A 27,655-nucleotide genomic window follows, 5' to 3' on the forward strand; every position below is an offset into this window, starting at 1 on the left:
TGGTACACACGGTAGACATGGTGCACATGGCGCACATGGTACACACGGTATACATGGTACACACGGTATACATGGTACACACGATATACATGGTACACACGGTATACATGGTGCACACGGTGAAAACGGTGCACATGTTCCTTCCTGGGAGTAGGGGCAGTGCTGTAAGAAAGACAGTGATTTAGTATAGATCAAAATCCTGACTGATGGCCCATGGACTATTTTACTGATGTGCAATTTTGTATATAGAGGGTCTCACAATGCATAGCCCAGGCTGTCACAGGACTCACTATTGTTGTCCAGGTAGGCTTGAACTCCTTGTAGTCCTCTTGTCTTAGCCTCCCTAGTGCTAGGATAATAGGCATTCGAAGCATGTGCAGCCATACTTGGCTGATATGAGTTCTCTTTCTTTCTTTCTTTCTTTCTCTCTTTCTCTCTCTCTTTCTTTCTTTCCTTCCTTGCTTCCTTTTCTCTCCCTCCCTCCCTTCCTCCCTCCCTCCCCTCTCTGTTTTTGTTTTTCTTTTTTTTTTTAAGATTAATTTATTATTTATTTATTATAAGTACACTGTAGCTGTCTTCAGACAGCACCAGAAGAGGTCATCAGATCTCATTACGGGTGGTTGCAAGCTACCATGTGGTTGCTGGGATTTGAACTCATGACCTTCAGAAGTGCTCTTACCCACTGAGCCATCTCACCAGCCCCTGTTTTTGTTTTTCAAGATAGGGTTTCTCTGTATAATGGCCCTGCCTGTCCTGGAACTTGCTTTGTAGACCAGGTTGGCCTCAAACTTACAGAAATCTGGCTGTGACCGCCTCCCAAGTGCTGGGATTAAAGGCATGCGCCACCATGCCTGGCAATAACACGAACACTTTTTAACCAGGAAGTTTTAACTTAAAAAACAACAAACAAACAAACCCAGATTTCAGGCTGGTGAGGTCGTTCAGTGGGTTAAGGCATTCCCACCAAACACCTAAGTTTGATTCTCAGGACCTACAGTGTAATTTTTAAAAATTCAGATTTCCATTTGTGTGTTTGTTTGTGACAGGGATTGAATCTATGATATTGAACTCAGTAGACAAGGACTCTATTATTGAGCTACATATAAATCCCTAAATATTTGCTAATGTTTTGCATTGTTAGGTATTTTCCAGAAGTGGACTCTGCACCAAGACTTCAGTGTCAAAGTGTTTATTTGGAGGTAAATCCTAGGAACCTACAGTAAGGCTGTGGGAAGTAAGGCTATCAGGGGAAGGAGGCAGTTGGTACAGGCTGTAAAAGTTACCAAGAAACTGCCATCTTGTAACTTAAATCTGGGAACTCTGGAATGTGTAGACTATGTTGCTCAATGTTATCTCATCCAAGAGACAAAGGCACTTGAGTATTTATCTACCAAACTCATCAGTCACGGATTGGTGGTTGATCCTGCATAAGAGATGAAGGAAGACCATCCAACCTGTTATACAGAAGTAAAGAGTGGTCTCTGGAGGCCAGAGGAAGCTAGTGTTGACAGCATCTGGTACAATGCAGGTACGACCCAAGCGTGGTGGTGCATGCTTATGTCAGCACTTAGGAAGCTGAAGCAGGAGGATTGCATGATTAAGTCTAACCTGGGCAACTTAGCAAACCTGATGACTACAACAAAACAAAACAAAACAATAGTAACAACAACAACACAGTAAAAAAGGGTCAGGGGGGATATTAGCTCAAAGTTAGAGAATTTACCTGGTACCTATGAGACCCTGGGCTCAATTCCACTTGGTGCAATGAATAGGAGTTGAGTAGAAGCTGCCTCATGAGACAAGTGGCCCTCCATTTTGCCACACTCTCCCGCACTTCCCTCCCTGCATTGTCTGCTTCAGCACTGTAATTCTTGCAGGTGTGACCACTGGCTTGCATTTATGTTTGGGTACTTTAGAAGACACATGAGTCCCACTTTCAAATATTTTGGTCTTGTTCTGTCTCTCATAGGATAACTATTCCTATTATTCCAAATAGGACAGGTTGATCCTTCCTACTTCTCTAGTCTGATACCCTGACTTCTTGGAGACTCGGATTGCTTTACCCTCATGCTGTTATGTTAAATTCAGATTTTGACATCCTTGGCTACAGAATTGTACCCAAAATATAAAGGGAAATAAATTTTCTCTTTCATTTCTGCAGGGACTCATGTAACCCAGGTTTTTCTGGAACTCTATATCCTCCTGGCTTTCAGCCTCCCTAGTGTAAGGATTATAGGTATGCATCACCATGCTCAGCTGTCCAAGTATGTTAAAAGATTTAAAAATAATTCTGAAAAGAAAAAAAGGAATAGTTTTCTAAATTTTTTTGTTATTAATTTTTGTTTTGTTTTGCTTTTTTGAGTCGAGATCTCCTGTTTGAAATCTTTCTGTGGCCAATGATGACCTTGAACTCCTGATTTTCCTGTTTCCATCTTTCCTAGGCAGGGACTATAGGCATGTGTCACCATACATGGCTTAATTTCACAACGTTTATCTCCAACTGATTTTAAAATTTACCATCACTCCCACAAATACATACAAACACAGCTGGAAATCCATCTTATTGTCTGGCTGCAGAAAGAAGCTCCAAAAGGGTAAAAGACACTTCTTTCTTAGCCAGCGTTACACCATTTTGCAAAGCACTTCCATTTTGGTTAGAAACTAAAGCAATTCTCAAAACCTAGCAAAGTGCCAGACATAACAGAGTGAGTACTTAATGAATACTAACTCCTTGGATGGATAGATGGATGGATGATGATAGATGAAGGATGGCTGATGAATAGAGCAGGGATGATCAAAGCTGTAAGGACCAGATTTGTGCAAGATGCTGACAGCCATCCTAACTTAGTTATCTCCCAGGGTGGAGGAGGCAAATGAAGGAGAGGAAGTAATGAAACTGTTCTTTGAAGGCCCTACTTTTTTTTTTTCTTGAAGATCTCTTAAAATGTGTTAAACTCCACGTTCTCCTTTTCGTCTGACCACGATCACTGGATTGGAGCCTTCCCGGGAGAAGAACAGCTGTTCTGAGTCACTTCAGGAAACTGCTCTTTTGCCTCAGGCCTCAGATGGTGCTGTATCTCGGCTTGAGTTTCTACCCGAGAACCAAGCCGGACCCGACCCCCTGCAGGACTCTGCTGCTGATGACCCTCTGTTCTCACCCAAAACTTCAACTCCACTCCCAGCCTTGAGTTTGACCACCATGACTGGAACTTGCTCTATAGACTAAGCTGCCCTGGAACCCAGAGGTTTGCCTGCCTCTGCCTCTTGCGTGATGGGATTAAAGGTGTGCCCACCATGTGCGGCTGGGTTCCCATCTTGACTTAGCTTTGGTTTACCTAACCCAGGGACATCTTTGTTTCTGATGTTGAATATACTCTACTAAGCGTTAGACAGGGTGACACCGTTTTGTAAAGCACCTCCATTTTGGTTGGACAGTGAGAGTGCAGAAGTTAAGGCTATTTGATTTCCAGAATTAAAGTAACTTGTTTCTCTAGATTCTTTGAGTCCCAGTACTGGCCACCCAGGAGAGGTTATCCATCATCTGGTCTAATTTACCACTTCCTGTTAACCTACAGAAATGACCAACTGAAGGCCAAACCAGAGAGATTTTAACCTCTTTCCCAACCCTCCTTTCCTGTGAAAGATGTAATAAGAGACTGCCACTCTGTCATGTGGATCTAGCCTCTCCTCAGAGTACCTGCCATGCTAATGTCTGCCTGTCTATCTGTGGCTTCTTTTTTTTTCCTCGAGACGAGGTTTCTCTGTATAGCCCTGGCTGTCTTGGAACTCACTCTATAGACCTGGCTGGCCTCGAACTCAGAAATCCGCCTGTTTCTGCCTCCCAAGTGCTGGGATTAAAGGCGTGGGCCACCACCAGCCAGCTATCAATAACTCTTCTAATAGAACTCTTAACCCAAAAGAAAAATCTTCCTCAATGGCTGCTTTGAACTACAAACTCGAAAACTTTTATTAATTTGGTTTGTTTCCTTCTTTCATTTATTTAGAGACAGGGGCACATGTACATATTCCAGGCTGGCCTCAAACTCACTTACAATGTAACCAAGGATGCCCCTGAACTTCTGATCCTCCTGCCCCTATCTCCTAAGTGCTGGGATTACAGGCATACATCCTCATGTTTACTCTTATGTTGTGATGTCCATTGAACCAGAGAGACTCATACATGCCAGGTGAGCTCTCTGCTAAGTACACCCCCCACATCCAGATATATAGCTTTCCATGGGTAATCTCACTTACCACTTAAAACTATATAATTACCCTCATTCTATAAGTAAGATAATAAAACTTATTATAAAAAACATGTTATGCAATTCCAGAGTCCTGGAACTCACCCTGTAGACTAGGCTGGCCTTGAACTCACAGAGATCTGCCTGCCTCTGCCTCTGTCTCTGGAGTGCTGGGATTAAAGGTGTGAATCACCACTTCCCAGCTCTTTTCAATTTTTGCAGGGAAACAAAATGAGGTAACAGGAAGCAGCTAAGGGCCTGGATATTTTTCCAGCTATGTTGTCAGCCAAACACAGTGGCACACACCTATAATTCCACCGCTCAGGTAACAAAGGCAGGGGGACTGCTGCAAGTTTGAGACTAATGTGGTAGCCTGGTTACACAGTGAAATCCTGTCTCAACTTCCCCCACCCTCACCTCATGTGTGCATGTCAAGCGCATGCTCACACACACACACACACACACACACACACACACACACACACACACACTGAAATAACTAAATAAATATGTAAAAAAACCTTAAGAGCGATAAGGCTGAAGACACAGCTCCATTGGCAGAGTTCAAGCCCAGCAATCAGGAAATCCATAGTTCAGTCACCCACTTCTCATATATGGGGTATTGTGAAATGTGCCAGCACTTGGGAAATGGAGGCAGGATGATCAGATATTAAAGGTCCTCTTCAGCTAGGTATAGAGTTTGGAGCCAGTCTGGTCAAAGATGATGTTTTAAATATAAAAAGGAAATATGATGGAGTGTAGAGAAAGGGAAAGAGGCGTGGCTTGCAGTCTGATTTGCAGGTGAGACTTAAGATGGATATTTTCTTCCGCAGGCATGTGAATTTCCATGCGTAGCCCTCAGAGGACATGTGATGGGACACTTGTAGGACTTTAAGCCACTGTGCAGTGGTCAGCCCACGGTTGCCTTCCGAGGCTTCCTGTCTGCCTTTAAAGCTGACAGACACCACAGTGAGTCAGTCCTACCAATGCTTGACTCATTTTTGACCTAAATTTGGTGATCAAACACAATGCTCTAGAATTTGGCATTGTGGCTTAAAATTATGGTGGGAACAGAGTTGGACTCTGTGTGTGTATGTGTGTATGTGTGTGTTTCTGTGTGTATCTCTGTGTTTGACCTGCACACATGGGAGTGAGGGTGGAGAAAGTTGAGACAAGGTTTCACTGTGTAACCAGGCTACCAGATTAGTTTCAAACTTGCAGCAGTCCCCCTGCCTTTGTTACCAGAGTGATGAAATTATAGGTGTGTGACCATGCTTAGCTGGGAACATAGCTAGAAAAAGATCCATACCCTTAGCTGCTTCCTGTCACCTCATTCTGTTTCCTTGCAAAAGTTGACAAGAATGACATTTAAGTTAGCAAGAGAATTGAGATGTAACTCGCACAGTAGAGTGTTGCACAACACCAAATATCCCAATACCTTGTAAACTGGGTGTCGGTTTGTAATCCTGGCTCTTTGAAGGTAGAAACAAGAAGAGTTTCAGAACAGCCTCAGCTACACAGCAAGCTCCAGGTCAGCCTAGCATTCCTGAGATCCTGCAATCCTCTGAGTCACCGCTCGCTTGCTGTGCAGCCTCGGTCAAGTCCCCTGACCTCTACCAGTCCGTGGTTCCGCATCTCTAAGTCAGAGCTACAGAACTCCCCAGCACTGTGTGGGATTTGCTAACACACGAAGAACTTAGCCTTATGGATGCTCAAGGAAAAGTCCAAAAATTAAAGTTATTTTATGTCATTTTGCGGTGCTTCCGTCTGAACTTAGGGGCTCAAACTCAGGAGTCAAGCACTCTGCCACCAAGAAGCACACCACAGCCCCTGTCTGGAGGTCAGAGGACCGCTTGTGATAGTCAGGTGTCTCCTTCCACCGTGTGGGGCATGGAGATCAAATTCAGGTCATTATACTTGGTACCCTTACCACTGAGCCATCTTGCCAGCCCCTCAACCTTATCTCTTTACAGACCTTCATTTGGGTACTTTTCTTTGTCTTTTATGCCCGACCTCATACTTCACCCCTTTGTATTCAGGACAGGTTTCTTGGTCTCCATCCCAAGTTACATTTCTGTGTCTTTGATGATGGTTTCTTGTGTCCTGAATCCTTACGCCTCATTCTCAGAGCCTGGTGGACTCTCCTGCTGTGGACTTTTGTTTGTGGCTTTTTTGATGGTAGAATAATATATAATTTAAATCATGTTTGTTTGTTTATTCTGTAGTAGTGGTACATAAGAACAACAAAAGTTTCTCTTTAGCCAGATGGTGAGGCTCAGCACTTAGGAAACTGAGCCAGGAGGATGGTGAATTAGAGGCCAGCCTGGAGTACTCTATGAGACCAGCTAAAACGATTTTTTTCTTAACCTTTAAACCATTTTTAAAATGTTATCCCATTTTAAAATGCATTACTTTGAGGGTCATGGGACCACATGGCACTGCGTGTGTGGAGGTCAGAGGATAACTTCTGGAAGTCAGCTCTCTTTCTAGCCTGTGGGTCCTGGGCATTATACTCAGGCCTGGCAGCAAGTGCCTCTACCTGCTGAGTCATCTTATTGGCTCCTTTAAACTATTTTAAAGGTACACAGTGAGATGGCTCAGTGGTTTATGCCATTGCCTTTGCTGCCAGGCCTGGACACCTATGTTTGATATTGTGAGTGCATAGTGTGGCATAAAAGTACCACTCACACATGAAATAAATAAATAAATATACAAAAGTCAATGTACACTTCATTAGCATTAACTGCAAGCAATTATCCCCATTCTATAGTTATAGAACGCTCTCACCATAGAAAATAGAAGGTCTGCACTCTTGAGTGATACTCCTCTTCCCACCTCACCCCTGAAGCAGCGCCCACCTCACCCCTGCAGCAGCATCCTACTCACTATACATTTGTTTACTCAAGGCATCTCATAATGAGCAGAATCATGGGTCTGGTTTATTTCACTTAAGGCAAAGCTTCTGCTTTTTGGCTACTGGGAATAATAATGTGGTGAACGTGTCTGTCTGAGTCCCTGATTTCAGGTCTTTCGGGTGAATACATCCTATCATATGGTAATTCTAGGGTTAGCTCTCTGAGGGTCCATAAAGCTGCTTTCTACAGTGACTACACCACTTTCCACCCCACTAATGATGCACAGGATTCCAGTGTCTCGATGTCTTCCCTAACACTTATTTTCCTTTCACATATGTATATATGTGCTATGTAGATGTTCATGTGACTGCATAGACAGGTGTGTGGACTAGCGTGTTGGGGTGCGCATGTGTGGGGTGCATATGGAGGCCAGCGTTCTAGCTTAGGGGTCCTTCTCTGCTCTCCACTGTATGCTTCGAGACAGGTCTCTCACTGAACCTGGAGCTTGTGCATTAGGCTAGACTGGCTGGTGAATATGCCACTCCCTCTCACTGCTGGGGTTAAAGATCTGCTTTTTATGTGGGTCAAGGATCCAAACTCAGATTTTCATGCTTGCAAGTACTACACTGACTAAGCAATCTTCTCCCTTAGAAAACAATGACCCTTCTAGGGATAGACCACAATTAGTGGAAGCTTAGCTACTGTGCATGGGCCCTGGATGTCATTCTCAATACTGCATAAACAGGGTGTGATAGCTGGAATAAGAATGACCCCTACAAAATAGAATAGATTTTATGGGTAGACTTGAGGCAGAGGGGGATGGAAACAGGAGAATCAGGTGGGGAGGGGAAGGGGAAGCAGGGTTGAGAGAGGGAATGTGGGGAGAGACAGCTAGAATTGAGACGCTTTTGAGGGGTGGTATGGAAACCTAGTACAGTAGAAACTTTCTAAAATATGTGAAGGCAATCCCCATGAAGTCTCCAAATAATGGAGAGATGGAGTCCCAACTGGTCATCTCCTGTCACCAAATGAAACTTCCAGTACTGGGGCTTGGTTACATCCAATTAAGTTGTTGGACCAAGTGGGTCTCGTGGAAATCCCCTAGCAACCTAGGCTGTTGCCAAGACAGTAGTTTGCTCTCCAAAAGCTGACAGCAAGGACCCATTGCTGAAGACAACACCCACACAACTCAGTGAACACGAAGAGGTCAAGCTGGTGTCTACTTAGAACCTTCACCTCTACATTCTAGTGTCTTTGGTATGAGAAGGGACTCTATAGGCTACCAAAAGAGAAGTGCAAACGCCAAACTGTCCATAAAACCTTTATCTATAATGCTTGGTGACCAAGAAACAGGGACTAGATAGCTCAGAGGCCTAAGGTAAAATCAAATACTACTGATCAGAAAAAAAAGTAATAATAAAATGACTACTAGCGATATTCTGCTGTACTCATAGATCAATGCCCTATTCAGCCATCATCAGAGAATCTTCCTCCTGCATCAGATGGGAGCAAATACAGAGACACACAGCCAGATAGTATACACACAGAGAGACCTTGGAACACACAGCTCTAAATGAGATGTCTCCATCAAATCCCTCCTGTCAGAGCTCAGAGAACCCCATAGAAGAGGAGGCAGAAAGAGTGTAAGAGCCAGAGAGGGTGGAGGACACCAGGAGAACATGGCCCCCTAAATCAGCTGAGCAAAGCTCCTATGAACTCATGAGACTGAAGCAGCAAGCACAGGGACTGTATGGGTTAGCACTAGGTCCTCTGTGTATGTTAGTATTTTTATGGAACTCCTGAATGAGTGAGTCTCTGATTCTTGTGACTTCTCGTGGGGCTCTTTTTTTCTATTGGTTTGCCTTGTCTAACTCTGATGTGATTTTTTTTTTTTACCTTACTGTATTTTATTTTATGTTTTGTTGTTATCTCTTAGAAGTCTGTTCTTTTCCAATGAGAGACAGAAAGGGAGTAGATCTGGATGGGAGGGGTGGGGAGTGGAGAGGAACTGGGAGGAATAGACAGATAGAAAACTGTAATCAGGATATATTGTATGAGAAAAGAATTTTCAATAAAAGGGAAAATTGCCAACAGGCAAAACTGTGGATAAAGGCCTCCACAGGCTCAGATGTTTGAATGCTTAGCCACCAGGATTTGAAAAGATCAGAAGGATTAGGAGGAGCAGCCTTGTCGGGGAAAGCGTGTCACTGGAGGTGGGCTTTGAGGATTCAAAAGCCCATGTCAATCCCAGTGTCTTTCTGTCTTCAGATCAGGATATAGATCTCAGCTACTTCTCTAGCACCATGTCTGCCTGCTATGCCTACAGCCACACTCCCCACCATGTTGATAAGCCTCTGAAACTGTAAGCAAACCCTCAATTAAAAGCTTTCTTTTATGAGTTATTGTGGCCATGGTGTCTCTTCACAGTAATAGAACAGTGACTAAGGCACAGGATATGGTGGTATCAGCACTCAGTCCTTTCACTAGGGAGGTCTGAAGCAGGCAAGTCAGAAGTTCAAGGTCTTCCTCAACTACATAATGAGTTTGAACCAGGTACAAGTCAAAAAAACACTGCCCTTCTAATTTGTGCATGAGCTTTTGGAACATAGTGCACCAGAAGTCTGAGTGTTTTATAGACCCCTGTTTCTCCTTCTAGAGACCCCACTGGGCTCTCCCAGCTTAGAGAATTCCCTGTGGCATTGAAACCACCACGACACACAAGCAGCCAATATGCTTTTCTCCTGCATCTTCTGGTCTGTTTTCCAGGCTTTGAAGAGCAGCTTGTATTAGTTAGGGTTCTCTAGAGTAGTAGAACTTATAGGATGAATATATATTATAATAAATACATAAAAATACATTATATATTAGTATATTATATATTTGCCTAATGTATAATATAAGTAATAGAACTATAAATATGTATATAGGAGATTTATTAGAATGACCATGCTATGGTCCAGCTAATTAAACAATGGCTGGCTATGAACAGAAAGTCCAAGAATCCAGAAGTTGTTTAGTCCACGAGGTTGGATGTCTCTGCTTGTCTTCAGTAGGTGATGGAATTCCTGAAGAAGTAGGCTCTCATTGCCAGTAAAGGAATGAACTGGCTAGCAGGGTGAGAGCAAGCAGGCAAAGAGCACAAGCTTCCTTCTTCTATGTCCTTATATAGGCTGCAGAAAGTGTGGTCCTGTTTAAAGGTATATATCTTCCCCTTCTCAAGATCCAGATTAAAAGTTGACCTTCCTACTTCAGATTAAGCAAAAATCCCTCATTGGTTTGCCCTCCATTTTTGGGTCATAGTTAACTCCAGATGTTGGCAACCCACAGCAGGCCTTTGAGTTATATACAGTAGGACTTTGGGAAGGATATAGTCAACTTTTTTAGGCCAACAATTCTCTGAGCTTCTCTTTTTATGCATTTTTTCCAGGCTAGAAGCAACTGTGCTAACTCCATAGGGACCATTTCTGGCTCTGACCCACCACTGACCTCAGAACTAGAATGGCATCCAGAGCCTTGGGCAAAATTATTTCTGAGTCCCATCAGAACCCAGGGAACATGTTATATCCCTTTGCTACTGCCCCTGAGCTATTTGAATCAGGCTTCTCTCTAGCCTCTTCCTTGGCTAAGACTCATAGTTGGTGGCTTAGGTCTTCAGGATGGACGGATGCTGGGTGTGGTGATTCACCTCCTGTGTGATCCTCATGACTCCTCAAGGGGAACTTGGAGACCTGGAATTTTGGTCAGAATTCTCCATTCATATTCCCAGAACCTAGACTCTCTGGAGCAATCTTTGTTTATATTGTTTCATGTGTATATCTTCTCTGTGGGTTTCTGATGTCAAGAATAGGGTATGTTAAACGGGTCTCTCATGTACACATGGAACCTGGGACCCCAGGGGCTTCATATTTCTGGGCCGTTGCACCAGCTTGGGCCTTACTTCTTTGCTTAATAGTACACAGTGTAGCACACTGGTAGAGAACTTGCCGTGTGTCACCTGAGGCTCACCTCCACCACCTCAAAAAACAAAAGGGCCATGGTATACACTACTCTCCCTTTAATCCACCTCTGTTTTCTGCAGAAGCAGGTGGAAAAAAAGTTCCTTCTGCATTGCACAAAAAGGAAAATGAAGGGAAGTGACTCAGCTAGGTTTGCAACTAGAATCATCCACCATAGAGTGGTGTTCTCTTCCTCTGGAACCACCGCTTTCACCAAGAGAGTCACCCTTCCTTAGAGAAAGCTTCAGCTTATGCTCTAGTCTAGAGTGTAGTAGTACAAGGTGGGTAGTAAGGCTCTTTATCCTGAGCTACTCTCATTCTAACCCACAGGACATAGACTTCATGATATAGCTCCTAACTGTAGGATGACAGCAAGCAAGCCCTGTCTCCTGTGCATCCCCTTCCGTTCTCACTTAGCGCTAGACCCAGCCCTGCAGCTTCAGCATCCGCCATTTCTTTCCATCCCAGCCAGCAATCAAGTCATTCTTTTTCTTCCCAACATGTCAGCTGAGACAAGTGAAGATTTTTAGTATTACTAAGAAATGTATACATCTTTGTTCAGAAACCTATATGCCACCCTAGAAGTCCAACTTTTACTCGGTTTTCCTTATAAGGTTTCATTTTTTTTTTTTTTGTGGAGCAGAAGACAAGCCTAGGGTCTTACACGCACTAGGCAAATGTTCCGCCAGAACTGCACATCAAACCATTATCTGTTTTGTTTTGTTTTTAAGACTGTTTCTAATCTGACCTCATCCCACCTACTAATATTTATTCTTCATTACTCCCCAGTGTAAACTGTTCTTAATCAGGCTAAGCTTCTCAACTGGTCACGCACACACACACACACACACACACACACACACACACACCCCACATGCACACACGCTACAGTTAAACACATCCAAGGTTTCTTCTCTTACATGTAAATGGTTCATTATCCCTGCCACCATTCTTCCAGTAGCCACCTGGGATTTCTTTTTCCCTGCCTACCTCCAATGCCAACCCAATGTAGCTTTTTAATTAAAAAATTAATTATGTTTATTTTATGCGCTTTGGAGTTTTGCCTGCACGTATTTCTGTATGAGGATATATCAGATCTTGGAGTTACAGTTGTGACCTGCCATGGGGGTGTTGGGAATTGAACCTGGGTCCTCAAGAAAAGCAACCAGTGCTCTTAACCTCTAAGCCATCTATCTCTCCATCCAGCAGTGAGCTTTTAAGATTTGTTCATGCCCAAGAAATCGCTACCTTTAGTGTCTCCGTTCTTTAAGTTTTACTACATTTATAGCTGATAGTCAGACAACTTAATGATTAGTAGATTATAAAAATTATGGCTAAAAAAATATACATAGTGCTAGGTGTAGTGGTTGGTATTCTGTAACTCCAACTCAGTAGAGGTGGGGACAGGAGGACCATGAATTCAAGGTCAGCCTGAGCTATACAAGAAGGGCTTTATTTAAAAACAAACTAAGTAAACACACATAGCGTAATATTTACTATCATCCATTTTTTTGTCATTCATTCACTCACTCATTCATTCATTCATTCATTCATTCATTCATTTATAGGGAGATAGGTTTGCTGTGTGGCTAAGCTGGTCTCATATTCACATCCAGGATGGCCTCTTATGATATTTCTGCCTCAATTTCACCATCATGCCTAATTTTTATTTTTCTTTTTTTCTGAGACAGGATTTCTCTGTGTAGCCCTGGCTGTCCTGGAACTTGCCCTGTAGACCAGGCTGGACTCAAACTTGGAGATCTACCTACTTCTGCCTCCCAAGTGCTGAGATTAAAGGCATGTACCACCACACTTGGTTCATGATTTGTTTGTTTGTTGGTTTGTTTTTTGAGACAGGGTTTCTCTGTGTAGCCCTGGCTGTCCCGGAACTCTGTAGACCAGGCTGGCCTTGAACTCAGAAATCCGCCTGCCTCTGCCTCCCAAGTGCTGGGATTAAAGGCGTGCACCACCACTGCCCGGCATGCCTAGATTTTTTAAAAAATACTTTATTTTTGTTTTTTGTGCATTGGTGTTATGCCTGCATGTATGTCTGTGTATGTCTATGTGAGATCTTGGAGTTACAGACAGTTGTGAGCTGCCATGTGGGCACTGGGAATTGAACCAGGGTCCTCTGAAAGTATAGCCAGTTCCCCCAACCTCTGCTATCTCTACAGCCCCTCTTGCTTAGATATTTTAACTACTTTGAAATGTACAGTTTAGTAGTAATGTTAAGTATAGTCACATTTTTTGGGGGGAGGGGCACGGGTGTTATCCAACCCTTTTTCATTTTGCAAAACTGAAGCTCTATACATAGGAATTCCCCATTTCCACTTCCCTTAGCCTCTGTCAGCCATTGATCAACTTTTAGTCTCTAAACTTGACTATTCTAGGCATCATTTATAACTGGGATCTTAAGATATTTGCCTTTTTGTGACCGGCTTGTTTCACTTATAAAATCTTCAAGATTTGCTAACTTTGTAGCACGTGGGATGGGATGGCTGGATTTCTTTCTATCTTTTTTTTTTTTTTCTTGGTATTTTCGAGACAGGGTTTCTCTGTGTAGCCCTGGCTGTCCTGGAACTCACTCTGTAGACCAGGCTGGCCTTAAACTCAGAAATCCACCTGCCTCTGCCTCCCAAGTGCTGGGATTAAAGGCGTGCGCCACCACCGCCCGGCTCTTTCTATTTTAAGATGTAATAAAAGTCCTATTTTATTAGCCCTGATGTGTGTGTGTGTGTATAAGACATTTTATTTATTCATAGTATGTTGATGACATTCCACCAACAGTTGCTTCCATCTCGTGGCCATCATGACTACCGCTACCATGAGCGTCGTCAGTGCTCACTTACCTCCTCAAGACTCTGTTTGCAGTCTTGTTGGAAGTAGGATTTTTTGGATCACGTGATTGTTCTAATTTTCTGAATCCTAATAATAGTGCACAAGAATTTCAAATTCTCCACATCTTCAACCACCTTATTTTCTTTTTAAAATAGTCCTCATCTTCCTCAATTGTTTTAGACTACTTCCTCTGAGTTTGTTGTCTTGAATAGATTTCAGCATTTCTTTTCTTTAATTGAGACAGGCTTTCATGTATCCTGGGCTGGCCTCATACTTAGAAGTGACCTTGAACTTGATATTTGGTTTCTGTTGTATTTTGGATAGAACTTAGGACTTTACATGTGTTAGGCAAGTCCTCTACCAAATGGGCTACATCCATCCTCAGCTCCAGACTTCAACATTCTTCCGAAGAATGATCTTGTCTTGCTCTTCTGCGGGTCCTCAGCATGTAATCTATGCTAGTGCCCTCTAGATACTTTAAAGTATCTTTTGGTTCAGTAAACAAAAATGGAAATTTTGAGTTGAGTTTTGTTACTTTATTTTTAGACGTTGCGGTGTAGAACTTTCTTTACAAATAGAACATGCTCATGTGCAGACTGAGCTAATCTCCAGAGTGCCACATCATGGAACAGATGATCTGCATAAGGATAATGTCACTGTTGCCTTCTGTTTCACTAAAGAGATAGTATGCTCACCCCATAAGCTGTCAGGTTTATTCCTGCAATGCAAAGGTGCAATGCAATTCAGGTGAAATCAGAAGACCCTAGACACTGGGCCTGGAGGTATAGCTAAGTTGGTAGAGGTTGATGCCAAGCACAACAAAACAAAACAAAACAAAAACAAAAACAAAAACAAACAACCCCTCCCCCGAAATGGAGCAGCTCCTGTATGGAGCTGGGCAGATGGCTCAATGGGCAGACTGCTGATGCCAAGCATGAGTCTGGATCCCAGCACTCATATAAAAAGGCTAGGTGTCATCGCGCTGGTCTGTAACCGCACAGCAGTGCGTGCAGGCAGGAGTCAGGTGGAGCTAACTGGCCAGCCAGCCCAGACAACTAACGAGTTTCAGGTCCTGTTCTCAGAACAAGCACGTGAGCAAGCAAACCAATAACAGGGGCAAGTGACAGCTGGCTCGGTCGGTAAAGCATGTTTGCTGCCAAGCCTATGACCTGAGTTAATCATGGGGACCCACATGGTAGAAGGAGAGAAGTAATCCCCCCAATTACCCTTTGACTTCCACATGCACATTGTGACACACACACTTTATAAGTGGTATTTCTAACAATTATAACAATATAAAAGTTATTTTAAAAGTTTTAAAAATCGGGAGAGACAGCTTAGTAGTTAAGAGCATATGCTGCTTTTCAAGAGGACCTGAGGTCAGTTCCCAGCACCCACATTTGGTGATTCGAAACCAACTGTAACACTAACTCCAGGAGGATCCAACACCTCTGATTTCATCACCACATCTATACTCACACACGCACACACACACACACACACACACACACACACATAAACACACACACACATAAACACACACACACACTTAAAAATAATAAAAATAATTATTAAGGGCCAGGAGTGGTGGCACATGTCTTTAGTCCCAGCACTTGGGAGGTAAAGGTAGGTGTATCTATGAGTTCAAGGCCAGTCTGGTATGCATAGCAAGTTCCATGTCAGCTAGGGCTACACAGAGAAACTCTGTCTCAGAAAAAAAGAAAGAAAGAGAAAAAGGAAAGGAAAAGAAAAGAAAGGAAGGAAGGAAGGAAGAAAGGAAGGAAGGAAAGAGAAAACAAAACTTGGCACCACAGCACAGCATATAATCCTAGAATTTGGCAGGTAAAGGCAGAGGAATCTGAAACTGAAGGCCTTCTTACACTACATAGTGAGTTTGAGGCCAGCCTGGGTTAGAGAGCCTCTCTTAACTAACTAATCAACCAGCCAACAACAATATCAAAGATCAATCCTAGAAGTTAAAACGAAATAAATAACATCTTACCTTAAGGAGCAAAAAGAGATGCAGTATAGGAAAGTGGAGGAGACTTGACACACAGAGCAGTCCTGAGAAATAGAGGGCGTCAGCTCTGCTTTGTTCTGACTTAGAATCATCATTTCTCCAGTTCTCCTGAGGCCACAGGGGAGGCAACTTCTCATCCACAGCTGTGCTTCTTTTTTGATTCATTTTAATTAACTAACTTAATGGTGAGGGGCGCATGAATGTCATGATTAGAAGACATGAGTCCTAGGGATCAATCTAAGGTTGTTGGGATTGGCAGCAAGTACCGTTACTTGCCTGCCCAATTGTTGTGACTGATCCCTCAAGCATTTTTTTTTTCTCTTTTGGTCTGTCCGTGGAAAAGTCCATTTAGCCATCTACTTGGCATGCTCGTAAAATGAAATGATCACTGGGAATCTTTTAAAAGCCCAAGTCCAAAAGTGCTGAAGCAACAAACTTCCTGAGAATAAGGTTTTAGAAGAGTCACCTCAGGGTGGTTTGGTTGACACAGGCTCTGGGGTGTACATCCCCTTCCTTGATTCATCCAGATGGAGAGCGCTGCTCATAGGTCTGCTGGGCAGCTTTGGCCTTCCCCAACTTATGTGGAACTCCAAGCCAAAGGGTGTGGCTTGAGTGGAAGTGGTGCTAGATACAAACTCCCAGAGGTGAGGTAGGGCGGGGTGGACATATCAATACAAGTAAAGTAAAATTCCTTAGATGTGCATTGGCATATTAGGAAAATACCAATTTTCCAGGGCTTGTTTGGTCCTGAGAATCCCCCGAGAAGCCTACTAAGAATGAAGACACATAGGCGTCTATCTAATGAGTCCGAATTTTCAAGGTTAAACTGAAAATCTATAGCTTTTAGACTTTCAAGCCAGGTTGTTTTCACGAACAGACCCAATGTGTAAACCCCAGAGTGTAATATCCCGTAGTATTGAGGGATAGTCATTATCTTGGTTACCAGGCACTTATCCAACAAGCCAAATTTTTTCTTTTTTGACTTGGGAGGAGGGGCTAAAAAGACAACACTATCATAGTAATTATCAACTCAGGCTCTGGGGGCTAGGGCTGTGTATTGCTCAGTGGTACAGCTCTCTTGCCTACCGTAATCCATCCCCTGGGTTCCACCCTTAGCACTGCAGAAACAAAGCACCAACAAACTCCCAGGCTTCCTGGCAAGAAACCTGGGTCTGACCTGCCAGGAACTGACTGCAGGATTTTGAGCAAGTTATTCAGCCTCTTGGAACCTCATTTTCTTTAACCGAAAAGTGGAGACGAGACTGAATCTTCCTGAGGACTGAGTCACGTATAGAAAACTTAATCCAACGCCTCATAAACAACAACAACAACAACAACAACAATGCTCTGTAAATAGGGACTGTTGATATTTCCCCACACAGAAGTCCAGCCGTGTTTGTCCTCAGATGTAAACATGGGTAAACAGAGCTTGTGAAAAAGGGAGATTGGGAGAGAGGGTTCCAGAAATCTACACATGTATGTAAGTACAGCCACAAGATCCACTTGTCTGGCTAGACCCAGAAGACACATCTGTGGCTGCTTATATTAAACAAAAGGAAGAATATGTTCATCAAAGTCTGGCTCGAGCTGGATAGCAGGAACCAAAGCAGACAGGGCTTGGACAGCTGGGGGTTTCCTGGGTGCCATCATGGGTCTGAAGTAAAATATGCACAGGCTAGGCATGCTGCTGAACACCTGTAATCCTAGCATCTGTGGAGGTAGATGCAGAATCAGGAGTTCGAAATCATCCTCAGCTACATAACAAGTTATAAGCAACAATGAAAAGCAGGACGTTGGCCCATATAAGGACAAATACCTGCCCTTACTAGTCAGACTTACTACAGACTGACTAGGACACTGTCTTAGTCTTTCCCAAACCCTATAATTAGCCAAGCCTGAATGGGGGCACTAGCTCTATTGTTTATCTACAGTGTGGCCCTGGGAACTTGTTCTAACTTGTGCTTCTCAGTTTTATTAACTATAAGACGATCACATTGACAGTACTTTCCTTAAAGAACACTGTTAAGGATTTTGTTGTTTTATTGTTGTTGTTTTTCTTTTTCTTTTTTCAAGTCATGGTTTTTCTGTGTAGCTCTGGCTGTCCTGGAACTTACTCTGTAGACCAGGCTGGCCTCGAACTCATAGTTCTGTCTGCCTCTGCCTCCTGAGTGCTTGGATTTAAGGTTGTGTGCCATCACAGTCCAGCTATATTGTTAAGGTTTTAAAAACAAATACCATACAATTAACTTTAGTTATTAGCTATCTTTTACATTTTGATTTTTTTGTAATGTTATCCAGGCTGGTGTTGAATTCTTGGGTCACTGTACCTGGTTTTGTTATCCCTTTAACGGGGATGGATTATAAAATCCCCTTGAAGAACACAGGCCTCCCCTTTTCTTGTTTCTGCCACACTGCCATAACCATAATCACTGCCCCCAGAGTAAGGAAGGAACAGTCTGCCCATGCAATTATCCACATCCTGTTCCTCTCAACTGTGCTGCTGTTTCCCTGGTCCCTGCTCTGTGTGTGTGTGAGCGTGTGTGTGTGTGTGTGTGTGTGAGCATGTGTGTGTGAGCGCGTGTGTGTGTGTGTGTGTGAGCATGTGTGTGTGTGTGTGTGTGTGTGTATGTGTGTGTGTGTGTGTGTGTGCGCGCACTCTTTCTGTTTGCACAGGTGTCCATGCATTCTTCCAAACCTTCCTCAGAGGCCCATCTGATTGATCTCCATCAGAGCTTGGGGATAGGGAGCATTTTCTGCAAGTGGGCAGGGCAGACAAAGGCATTGAGGGTGGACAGGGAGGAAGGAAGGAAGGAAGGAGGTGAGGATCCGGAATAGGAGAGAGGGTGGAAATGTGTCATGAGGTTCCTCAAAATCTGTAAGTTATGAATCTCATTTTCAGTGAATGACCTCTGGTGATTCACTTCCTTTTATTAGCTGCTGTTCTCCTGTCCATGTCATGAAGGGGAGATGCTTGCATTTTCTTTAAGTAAATATAAGCGCATACAGAATCTAGTTTGAGAGAGGCATGAAAACATACATCATGTGGGCTATGGATGTTATCTTGCTTTTCTTCAGAACAAGACTGCTTAGCAGTACAGCTCTTAGCTGAACACATTTCCCTAAGTAAGACTGACTTATTATTATTATTTTTTGGATATTTTCTTTATTTACATTTCAAATGTTATCCCCTTTCCCAGTTTCCCCCTCGAAGAAACCCCCTATTCCATCTTCCCTCCCCCTGCTTCTATGAGGGTGTTCTTCCACCTTCCCACCCACTCACTTCCACCTCCCCACCCTTGATTCCTCTACATGGGAGCATCTATCGAGCCTTCATAGGACCAAGGACCTCTCTCCTCCCATTGATGCATGACAAGGCCATCCTCTGCTACGTATGCAGCTGGAGCCATGTGTACTCCTTTGTTGATGGCTTAGTCCCTGGGAGCTCTAAGGAGTCTGGTTGGTTGATACTGTTGTTCTTTCTATGGGGTTGCAAACCTCTTTAACTCCTTCAGTCCTTCCTCTATTGGGGACCCTGCGCTCAATCCAATGGTTGGCTGTGAGCATCCACCTCTGTTTTGGAAGGCTCTGGCAGGGCCTCTCAGGAGACAGCTATATCAGGCTCCTTTCAGCATGCATTTCTTGACATCCACAATAGTGTCTGGGTTGGTAACTATATATGGGATGAATCCCCAGATGGGACAGTCTCTGGATAGCCTTTCCTTCAGTCTCTGCTCTATATTTATCTCCATATTTGCTCCTGTGAGTATTTCGTTCTCTTTCTAAGAAGGACCGAGGCATCCACACTACTACTACTACTTCCTACTCCTTGAGCCTCATGTGGTCTGTGAATTGTACCCTGGTTATTTGGAGCTTTTGGGCTAATATCCACTTATCAGTGAGTACATACAATGTGTGTTCTTTTGCGATTGGGTTACCTCACTTAGGATAATATTTTCTAGTTCTATCCATTTGCCTAAGAATTTCTTAATTTCATTGTTTTTAATAGCTGAGTAGTACTCCATTGTGTAAATGTACCACATTTTCTGTATCCATTCCTCTGTTGAGGGACATCTGGGGTCTTTCTAGCTCCTGACTATAAATAAGGCTACTATGAACATAGTGGAGCAGATGTCCTTATTACATGTTGGAGCATCTTCTGGGTATATGCCCAAGAGTGGTATAGCTGGTTTCTCAGGAAGTACTACATCCAATTTTCTGAGGAACCGCCAAACTGATTTCCAGAGTGGTTGTGCCAACTTGCAGTCCCACCAGCAATGGAGGAGTGTTCCTCTTTCTCCACATCCTTGCCAGCATCTGCTTGCTGTAAGACTGACATCTTGATAGTTTTCAGCAAACCCAGCAGTTTCTCATTTCCTCTTTGAGTCTTTTCTCTAGAGAATGTCCTTAGCTTCCTCTTAAGCATCTGTTGTCACTCAGCATGGTAACTGGTGTACTAAAGAGTAGTTGTAGGACAGGAGACTGGAGAATCGTTCCCTGGAGAGAGATGCAGAGTCCAGGTGGTTTGGAAAGTTATAACCAATACCTTTCAAAAATCTTATTAGGGAGCTGGAGAGATGGCTCTGCAGTTAAGAGCACTGGGTGTTCTTCCAGAGAATCCAGGTTCAATTCCCAGCATCCACATGGCAGCTCACAACTGTCTGTAACTCCTGTTCCAGGGGATCTGACACTCTTACACAGAGACACTAATGTACAAAAAATAAAAATAAATTTAAAAAATCTTATTAGATTTATTAATTTAATTTTATGTGTGAGTATTTCATCCAAATGTATGTATATGCATAGTGTGCCTGATGTTATTGGAAGTCAGAAAAGGGCTTTGGATTCCCTGGAACTGGAGCTATGGCTAGTTGTAAACCACCACGTGGATGCTGGGAAATTGAAGTCAGGTCCTCTTCAAGAGCAACAAGTGCTCTTAAGTACTGAACCATCACTCCGCCCCCCCTACCCCCCAGTATTCCTGCAGGGTAATTTATTTCTGCCTTACTGTGCTTGAATTAGGGACAAAAGAAATTTGGCCAAGGCTCAAGAATTTCATGCAGAAGTCTGAGATAATGGGTCCAAGTATAAGTGCAAATCGGATCAGAGTCATGAAATAATAAGGAAGTTTAGGGAGTCATAGACCGAACATAAACGAGCCAAGTTGACCTATGTGTTTCTGTGTTATTGACGACATCGTGTAACCTCAGGGTTCAGCCCTTGAGTACTTGACTTTCCATGAGTAAGGACGCAAATATGTGGCTTCCCTCCATCCCTTTCCACAGGCCGTTAGGGACCCAGTAGCTCCACTACCTCCCCTATCACGTTACAGGCCCAGACATAGTCAGCTCTTCACCTTTACCACTAAACACACAGTGGGACAGGGGAGGGGGCCTCAGGCTCAAGGATGCAATATGATCAGTTTTATGGCCTGTTCCCCAAACTGTTGGAGTCTGTTTGCCAGTATGTTAGGAAGGAGGTTTAAAAAAAAAGTTTCATACTGCAAAGAGTCACAGATGAGCGGTGTGAGTGGGAGTCAGGAGTGCGGGGGTGAGCCACACATGCAGCTGTCTTTCCCAGCTGCCCAGCTGATAGGAACTGTGGGCCAAGGACACAGCATCTCTACTTAACTGGAATCCTGAGATGGACTCCAGCATGACCTGGTCTTTTGGACCAAAATGGACAAGCAAAGGCGAGAAGCACTCTAACATAGGAATTGCAGTTTATAAAATTCATCTTTCCATTTTTAGCACCTGGAACTATACTGGCACATAGTAGTCCTTTTGCTACTTAATGTATGTAGATAATGAATGAATGAATGAATGAATGAATGAACACTTTTCACACATAGGCATGGCTTCCTCTAACCTCCAACATAGTGCAGGAGGGACCAGTGCTATTTCATTTTGCAGATGGGAGAACCAAAGTCAAAAGAGTTAAGAGCCTTGTTTAACATCATTCCACTACAGTACCATACTGAATGCTCTTAGTACAGCAACCCAAGAATATATCCCATGACTCAACACAAACTTCCTTTTGGACCCAGCTAGTCAGAAAATAGCTTTTAAGGGCTAGGCATGACAGCACAGGCTTGTAATCCTAGCACTTGGGAAGTGCAGACTAGAGTGAGTTTAAGGCCAGCCTGGGCTACATAAGACCCTATGTTAAAAACCCAAACCAGCCGGGCAGTGGTGGCGCACGCCTTTAATCCCAGCACTTGGGAGGCAGAGGCAGGAGGATTTCTGAGTTCGAGGCCAGCCTGGTCTACAGAGTGAGTTCCAGGACAGCTAGGGCTACATAGAGAAACCCTGTCTCGAAAAACCAGAAAAAAAAAAAAAAAAAAAAAAAAAAAAAACCCAAACCAACGGTTAGCTGGTTTGGACACGGTAGCACATGCCTTTAATTGGATCTCCGAATCCAAGGCCAGCCTGGTCTACATAGAGAGTTCCAGGCCATCAAGGGCTACATAAAGAGACTCCCGTCTCAAACACAACAGACCAAAACAAACAAAAAACTTAAACCAAAACAAAAGCTTCCAGGGCTCATTTCCCTGGATAAAGAAGCCAGGCTAGGTTTAGACAGTGCTCAGTGTGCACCCATACTCCCGTATCCCCTGCCCTTTTATAAACAGCCTACAAAAGAATCTATGTCACCGAATCTTATTCAGGAGGTCTGCTCTCCTGTGATACAAATGCCAGTGTTGGTGACTTCCCATTTGGAGTTAAGAAAATAATGAAATCATATGCATTTGCTTCCTTATTTCTCACTCTCAACAGAAACTTCAGGCAGTTTAGATCACAAAGGAAGTTCCTGGAATTCAGGCAAGCAAGTAACATGCATAGCATGGGCATCCTAAAAAACAAACAAACAAAAAACAAAAAACAAAAAGGGTTTTTAGAAGGAGGTCTCCAGAATAGATAGAAGGGCTTGAGGCAAACATCTGGGCTGGGATATTTTATACCACCTACCTGAACATCTTAATTACCTGGCATCTCTCTTTACAGCACTCTGCCACTTTATAGAGACTGTGTGGCCCAGAGCCCAGGAGAGAGATGCAGGAGAGAGAACCCGGATGCAAGCATCAACCGTGTATCGTCCTTTTGCCATGTTTTCCTTTCCCACTGTGGAATGACAATATAATTCCAGTCTACATCATAGGGCAGCTCCAAACTGGAAGATGAATTGAAGATGTATCTGAAAATGTCTTTATGTGCAAGACAGAAATACCAGACAAAAAGGATATAAGCCTATACTACTCAGAGAGAAACAGAGAGAGAGAGAGAAAGAGAGAGAGAGAGAGAGAGAGGGAGGGAGGGAGAGAGAGAGAGAGAGAGAGAGAGAGAGAGAGAGAGAGGGAGGAGAGAACAATATAACAACCAAACTTACTTGCCTTGGATTTCCTACATAATTCACCTTTACAACTTGAGCTAATTCAGAGCTTGATCTTAAGCTATGTGCTCTTCCATGCCCTAACCCAGATGCCGCATATCAATCATTTGTTGAAAGTAGCAAATAGAAGTTAAAGGTAACTTCCTAAATCAACCATAACGGTTGAGAGAAACTATTTATGGATATTGATAAGCAATAATATTTATTATCTGGTAGTTGGGGTCAGTTGGAACCGGTGACTTAATTCCTTGTAGAACTCTGTTAAAGATTTTGCAAAGTATCCATTTCTTCTCCATGTGGTGCTATCTATGCCGTTAATGTGTACATAGAAAGCCCATTGATAGGGCCATACAAACACCACTTACACATAGAGACATATACAACACACCTAGACAGAACAGACAGACACCACTCATACATGCAGCTCACACAACAGACAGACACACATAGGGATAGACACAGGGACAAACAAGTTCACAAGATAGCCTTCAGACAGACACAAATGCAGATTCATGCAACAACAGTTGTAAGACATAGCGATCATGAAGTAAAGAATTCAAATTTAGACTCGCTCGTGGTTAGAAGACTCCAAGGGGAAGTGCCTTTATATCTTTATGTCTTTTATATTTATATCTTTCATCAATGCAACACCGACTTATTATTGGTAACTTGGAGTTAGTCACTAATGTGTATAACACACACACACACACACACACACACACACACACACAAAGAGAGAGAGCGAGCAAGAGAGAGCCTCAAAGCTCTCTGTTCCTTTTCTCTGTTCTGCATTCACTGATTCACTCACAATAAAGCACCTCTGTGGTTAAGACACGGAGCAAATGATGAGGGAGGGGCGGATACCTAAGACCTGCTCTTTGTCCCCAAAGAATTGAAAGTCTAACACAGACTGCACCAACATTAGGGATTTCGGAGAGTCTAAAGACTAGCCAGGAGAAAGGCAGTCCTGTGAGGAGTTGGAGGCACAAGGACTGTTCATCCAGGTGAAGAAGTGGCAGAGGGAGGAGGAAGAGGGCCGCATAGCGGTCTCTGTGTGTCCAGGAGGAAATGAGGTCATCCAGCTCTCAAAGAATCAGCATGACAGCCTCCAGCCAAGTAATTCGGAGTCATGAGAGCTGTTGGGGGAGCAATGTGAATCACGGCAGCCTGCTGGGAATTTCCTAATAACTAAACTAGAGTTTCGGGGTAAATCTTCAGGCTGCAACATCTCTGTTTACATTTTGATCACGTTTGTTTACAATTAGTGGCTTCTAAAACCTAAACATAACTGGCCACAGTCTTCTAAAGGAAGTAGCAAGCTGCCTCTGAGATCTATGGAATCTCTGACTCAGTGGTCCTATGGGTTGCTGGCAGCTCTGCTGCTCGGGAAGAACAATGACCACCTGCCTACCCAAAGCTGGGTAGGTAATGTGTATATCCCCTATCCAGAAGCTGGCATTTTGGGCCTCTGACTAGGGGGAAGTCAAACAGCCTCCTCCTTCCTGCCTCCTGGCATTCTTTTCCAAGGTCCAGGTTGGCAGTAAAATGTTATAGGCTCAGGCTTATGGAAATAAAGCAAAGCTTGGGCGCTAGTGAACTATGAGGACTCAGTCACCTCTTCTACGGAAGGAGCATCAAAATCACCATTAGTCCTTGTGTCTGTGACACCCCTGAAGGTGACTGAACCTTGAAATCTGTTCTGTGCACTTCCTGCTATGCCCAAGGGGTGTGTGCATGTGTGCATGTGTGGGTATGTGTGTTCGTGAGTGAGAGTGCTTTGTCTTTAAGACGTTCAGGACTCATTTACACATGACCTGTCTTTATGTAAGCCTATTTTTATTAGATAAATAATTGTTTTCATCTCAACATGATGATGTAAAATGCTGAATACAAATGCACTTACAGTGTGGAACTGGCAGCAGAAGAGATGGCTAGGCTCACAACCAAAAGTAAAATGTGTAATTATTTTTTTAGAATGGCTGATATGAGGACGTGTTTAAAGTTTTTAAAACAGTGTGAAATAGCATTCAGTGAAAAACAAACATTCCTTTTATCTTGTCCTCCAGACCCACAGCCCTCTAAAGGCTCAGTGTGAGCAGACACTCACACTGTTCCACATTGATAGCCCACATTAACGAGGTTTGTCTATTCCCTTACTTTTTTTTTTCTATCCTGTTACAATTTACTATTCACATTAATAAGACTCTCGATTGAGCACCGACTGTTCTTCCAGAGATCCTGAGTTCAATTCCCAGTAACCACATGGTGGCTCATAACCATCTACAATGGGATCCGGTACTCTTTTCTGGTATATTTAAAGAGAGGACAGTGTACTCACATACATAAAATAAATAAATCTTAAAAGAAAGACTCCCCTGCTCTTTGATTGTTTATTTGTGTTTGTGTGCAACCATAATACCAGTGAGGTATGCACTCAGTCCTGTTCTATGATCTGAGGGTGTCCCTCTGTATTGGTTGTATTCTTTTCCAGACAAATAAATAGATTGTTCATCATAGGCATTTTTCAAAAGACCCATTGACACTTCCAATAGCATCTTGTGTCCCAAGACTTTGTTCACACAATCCTGTCATATAGCAACCTTTTTTTTTTTTTTTTTGTTAAATCATAATTATTTTTGAGGATTTCACTGGGCTTGAACTCACAGAGATCCACCTGCCTCTTCCTCCCTAGTGTCTGGATCAAAGGTGTGCGCCATTATGTCTGGCCCTTGCCCTAATTTCTAAAACCATCTTTCAAAGACTGGCCTTAAACCCAGCAGCAAATCTGAATAAAATCTGACCTTGCCTTTCACCCTCTGATGACACCCTCTGATGACACGATCACACTCCCTGAAGACAAACTTCACTCTTGTCTTCTGATTCACTGCTTGTGTTATTGGCATTTGGGGACTCTCAGCATTTGACATATGGGGACCTTTGTTAGTAGGGTTTTTTTGTTTTGTTTTGTTTTTGTTTTTGTTTTGTTTTTGAGACAGGGTTTCTCTGTGTAGCCCTGGCTGTCCTGGAACTCACTCTGTAGACTTGGCTGGTCTCGAACTCAGAAATCCGCCTGCCTCTGCCTCCCAAGTGCTGGGATTAAAGGCGTGCACCACCACTGCCGGGCTGTTAGTATTTTTTGTGGTAAAGGAACTGCGAATTATACCCTTCTATCAAACATCAGAATCAGTGTCTTAGGCAGGTAGGGGATCAAAGGTGGACAGGTTGGAGAAGAACTGATTAAACCACTAGGAAGAGGCTTGAGATCTGTGAACCAATGGCTGGAAGGCCCTCACCCGGCTACACTGGGGCCGCACTAGGTGAACGAAAAGGAAAGCATGTGCAAGCCGCCGGATCCCTCAATCCAAACCGCGTTAGTTCGCTCGGCTGGAAATCCCGTGACTTCGTCAAAGTTGGGAAGCAAGCGCGGTCCAGTTGCAGTGGGCTGTAGAAAAAGGAAAAAGAGAGAGAGCGCCGCCCTCCAGCCGACCTGGGCGGGGCAGGGCTCGGGCGGGCCCTAATAAAGGGCGAGCAGCACAGAGCTGAGACTAGAGCCCCAGAGCACTGTCTGTCATTCATCCAGTCCTTGCGTGTCTGCCGGCGCCCTTCCGCTGCAGTCACCGGTGAGTGCTGTTGGTCTGAAGCAAGCCTGGCGGGAAGAGGCAGCCAGGGCTCCCGCATGCCTCCCTTCCCCCTACCTTGGCTGGCGGAACTGTGCGCAAGGTCAGCCCTTTGCGCCCCTCTACCGAGAGGTTCCATGCTGTTGTGCGAGTTCAGAGCCCGCAGAGAGGAGAGACTGCCCGGCGTGGGGAGCTTGGTCACTGTTGGCTTGCCCCGCAGGGACCTGGAGTGTCTTCCCTTGACCCGTAGTAACTCTGCCGCCTTCAAGCTGCCCTGCTTCTTGCCCTGACTTCTCCTTCCTTTGCAGAACTGCTGCTGTCTAGAGACCAGAGGCACTACCATGAAAGTCTGGCTGGCGAGCCTGTTCCTCTGCGCCTTGGTGGTGAAAAACTCTGAAGTGAGTGGTTTCGCTGCTTTGGCCCCTTAAGCAGCATCAGGAGAAAAGAGGGGCTGCACAGGGAGCTTAGGCATCAAAGGCAGGTCCGGGCTTTCCCAGGAAATAGGACAATGTGTCAGCGGGGGGCTTGGGCACTCAAGAAGTTTGCACTATCTGGGAGCAAGAAGCCATGGGGAGTGCCTTAGTTCAAGGGCACCTGGTTTGTGTGAAGTTTGCTTGAGTCAGTCCATGTCTGGGTACTGGCTAGTAATAAAGAGAAAGGGGAGAGACAGACAGGGGTGGGACACAGAGAGAGAGAGAGA

The 27,655-nt window shown here is 43.9% G+C and overlaps 1 protein-coding gene across 2 annotated transcripts in view; it reads left to right on the top strand.

Moving 5' to 3' along the window:
• Positions 1 to 26,837: 26,837 nt before the first annotated feature.
• Plau (plasminogen activator, urokinase) overlaps positions 26,838 to 27,655 on the top strand; it is a 6,772-nt gene continuing 5,954 nt past the window's right edge. Inside the window, exons 1-2 of one of the 2 annotated variants that reach the window (XM_031362449.1) lie at positions 26,838 to 26,958; positions 27,264 to 27,353. In XM_031362449.1, coding sequence (XP_031218309.1) covers positions 27,297 to 27,353 — 57 coding nt within the window. In that variant the 5' untranslated portion in view covers positions 26,838 to 26,958; positions 27,264 to 27,296. The other variant, XM_031362450.1, reaches the window with a different exon arrangement.

Source organism: Mastomys coucha, unplaced genomic scaffold (assembly GCF_008632895.1).
Source record: "Mastomys coucha isolate ucsf_1 unplaced genomic scaffold, UCSF_Mcou_1 pScaffold9, whole genome shotgun sequence".
NCBI lineage: Eukaryota > Metazoa > Chordata > Mammalia > Rodentia > Muridae > Mastomys > Mastomys coucha.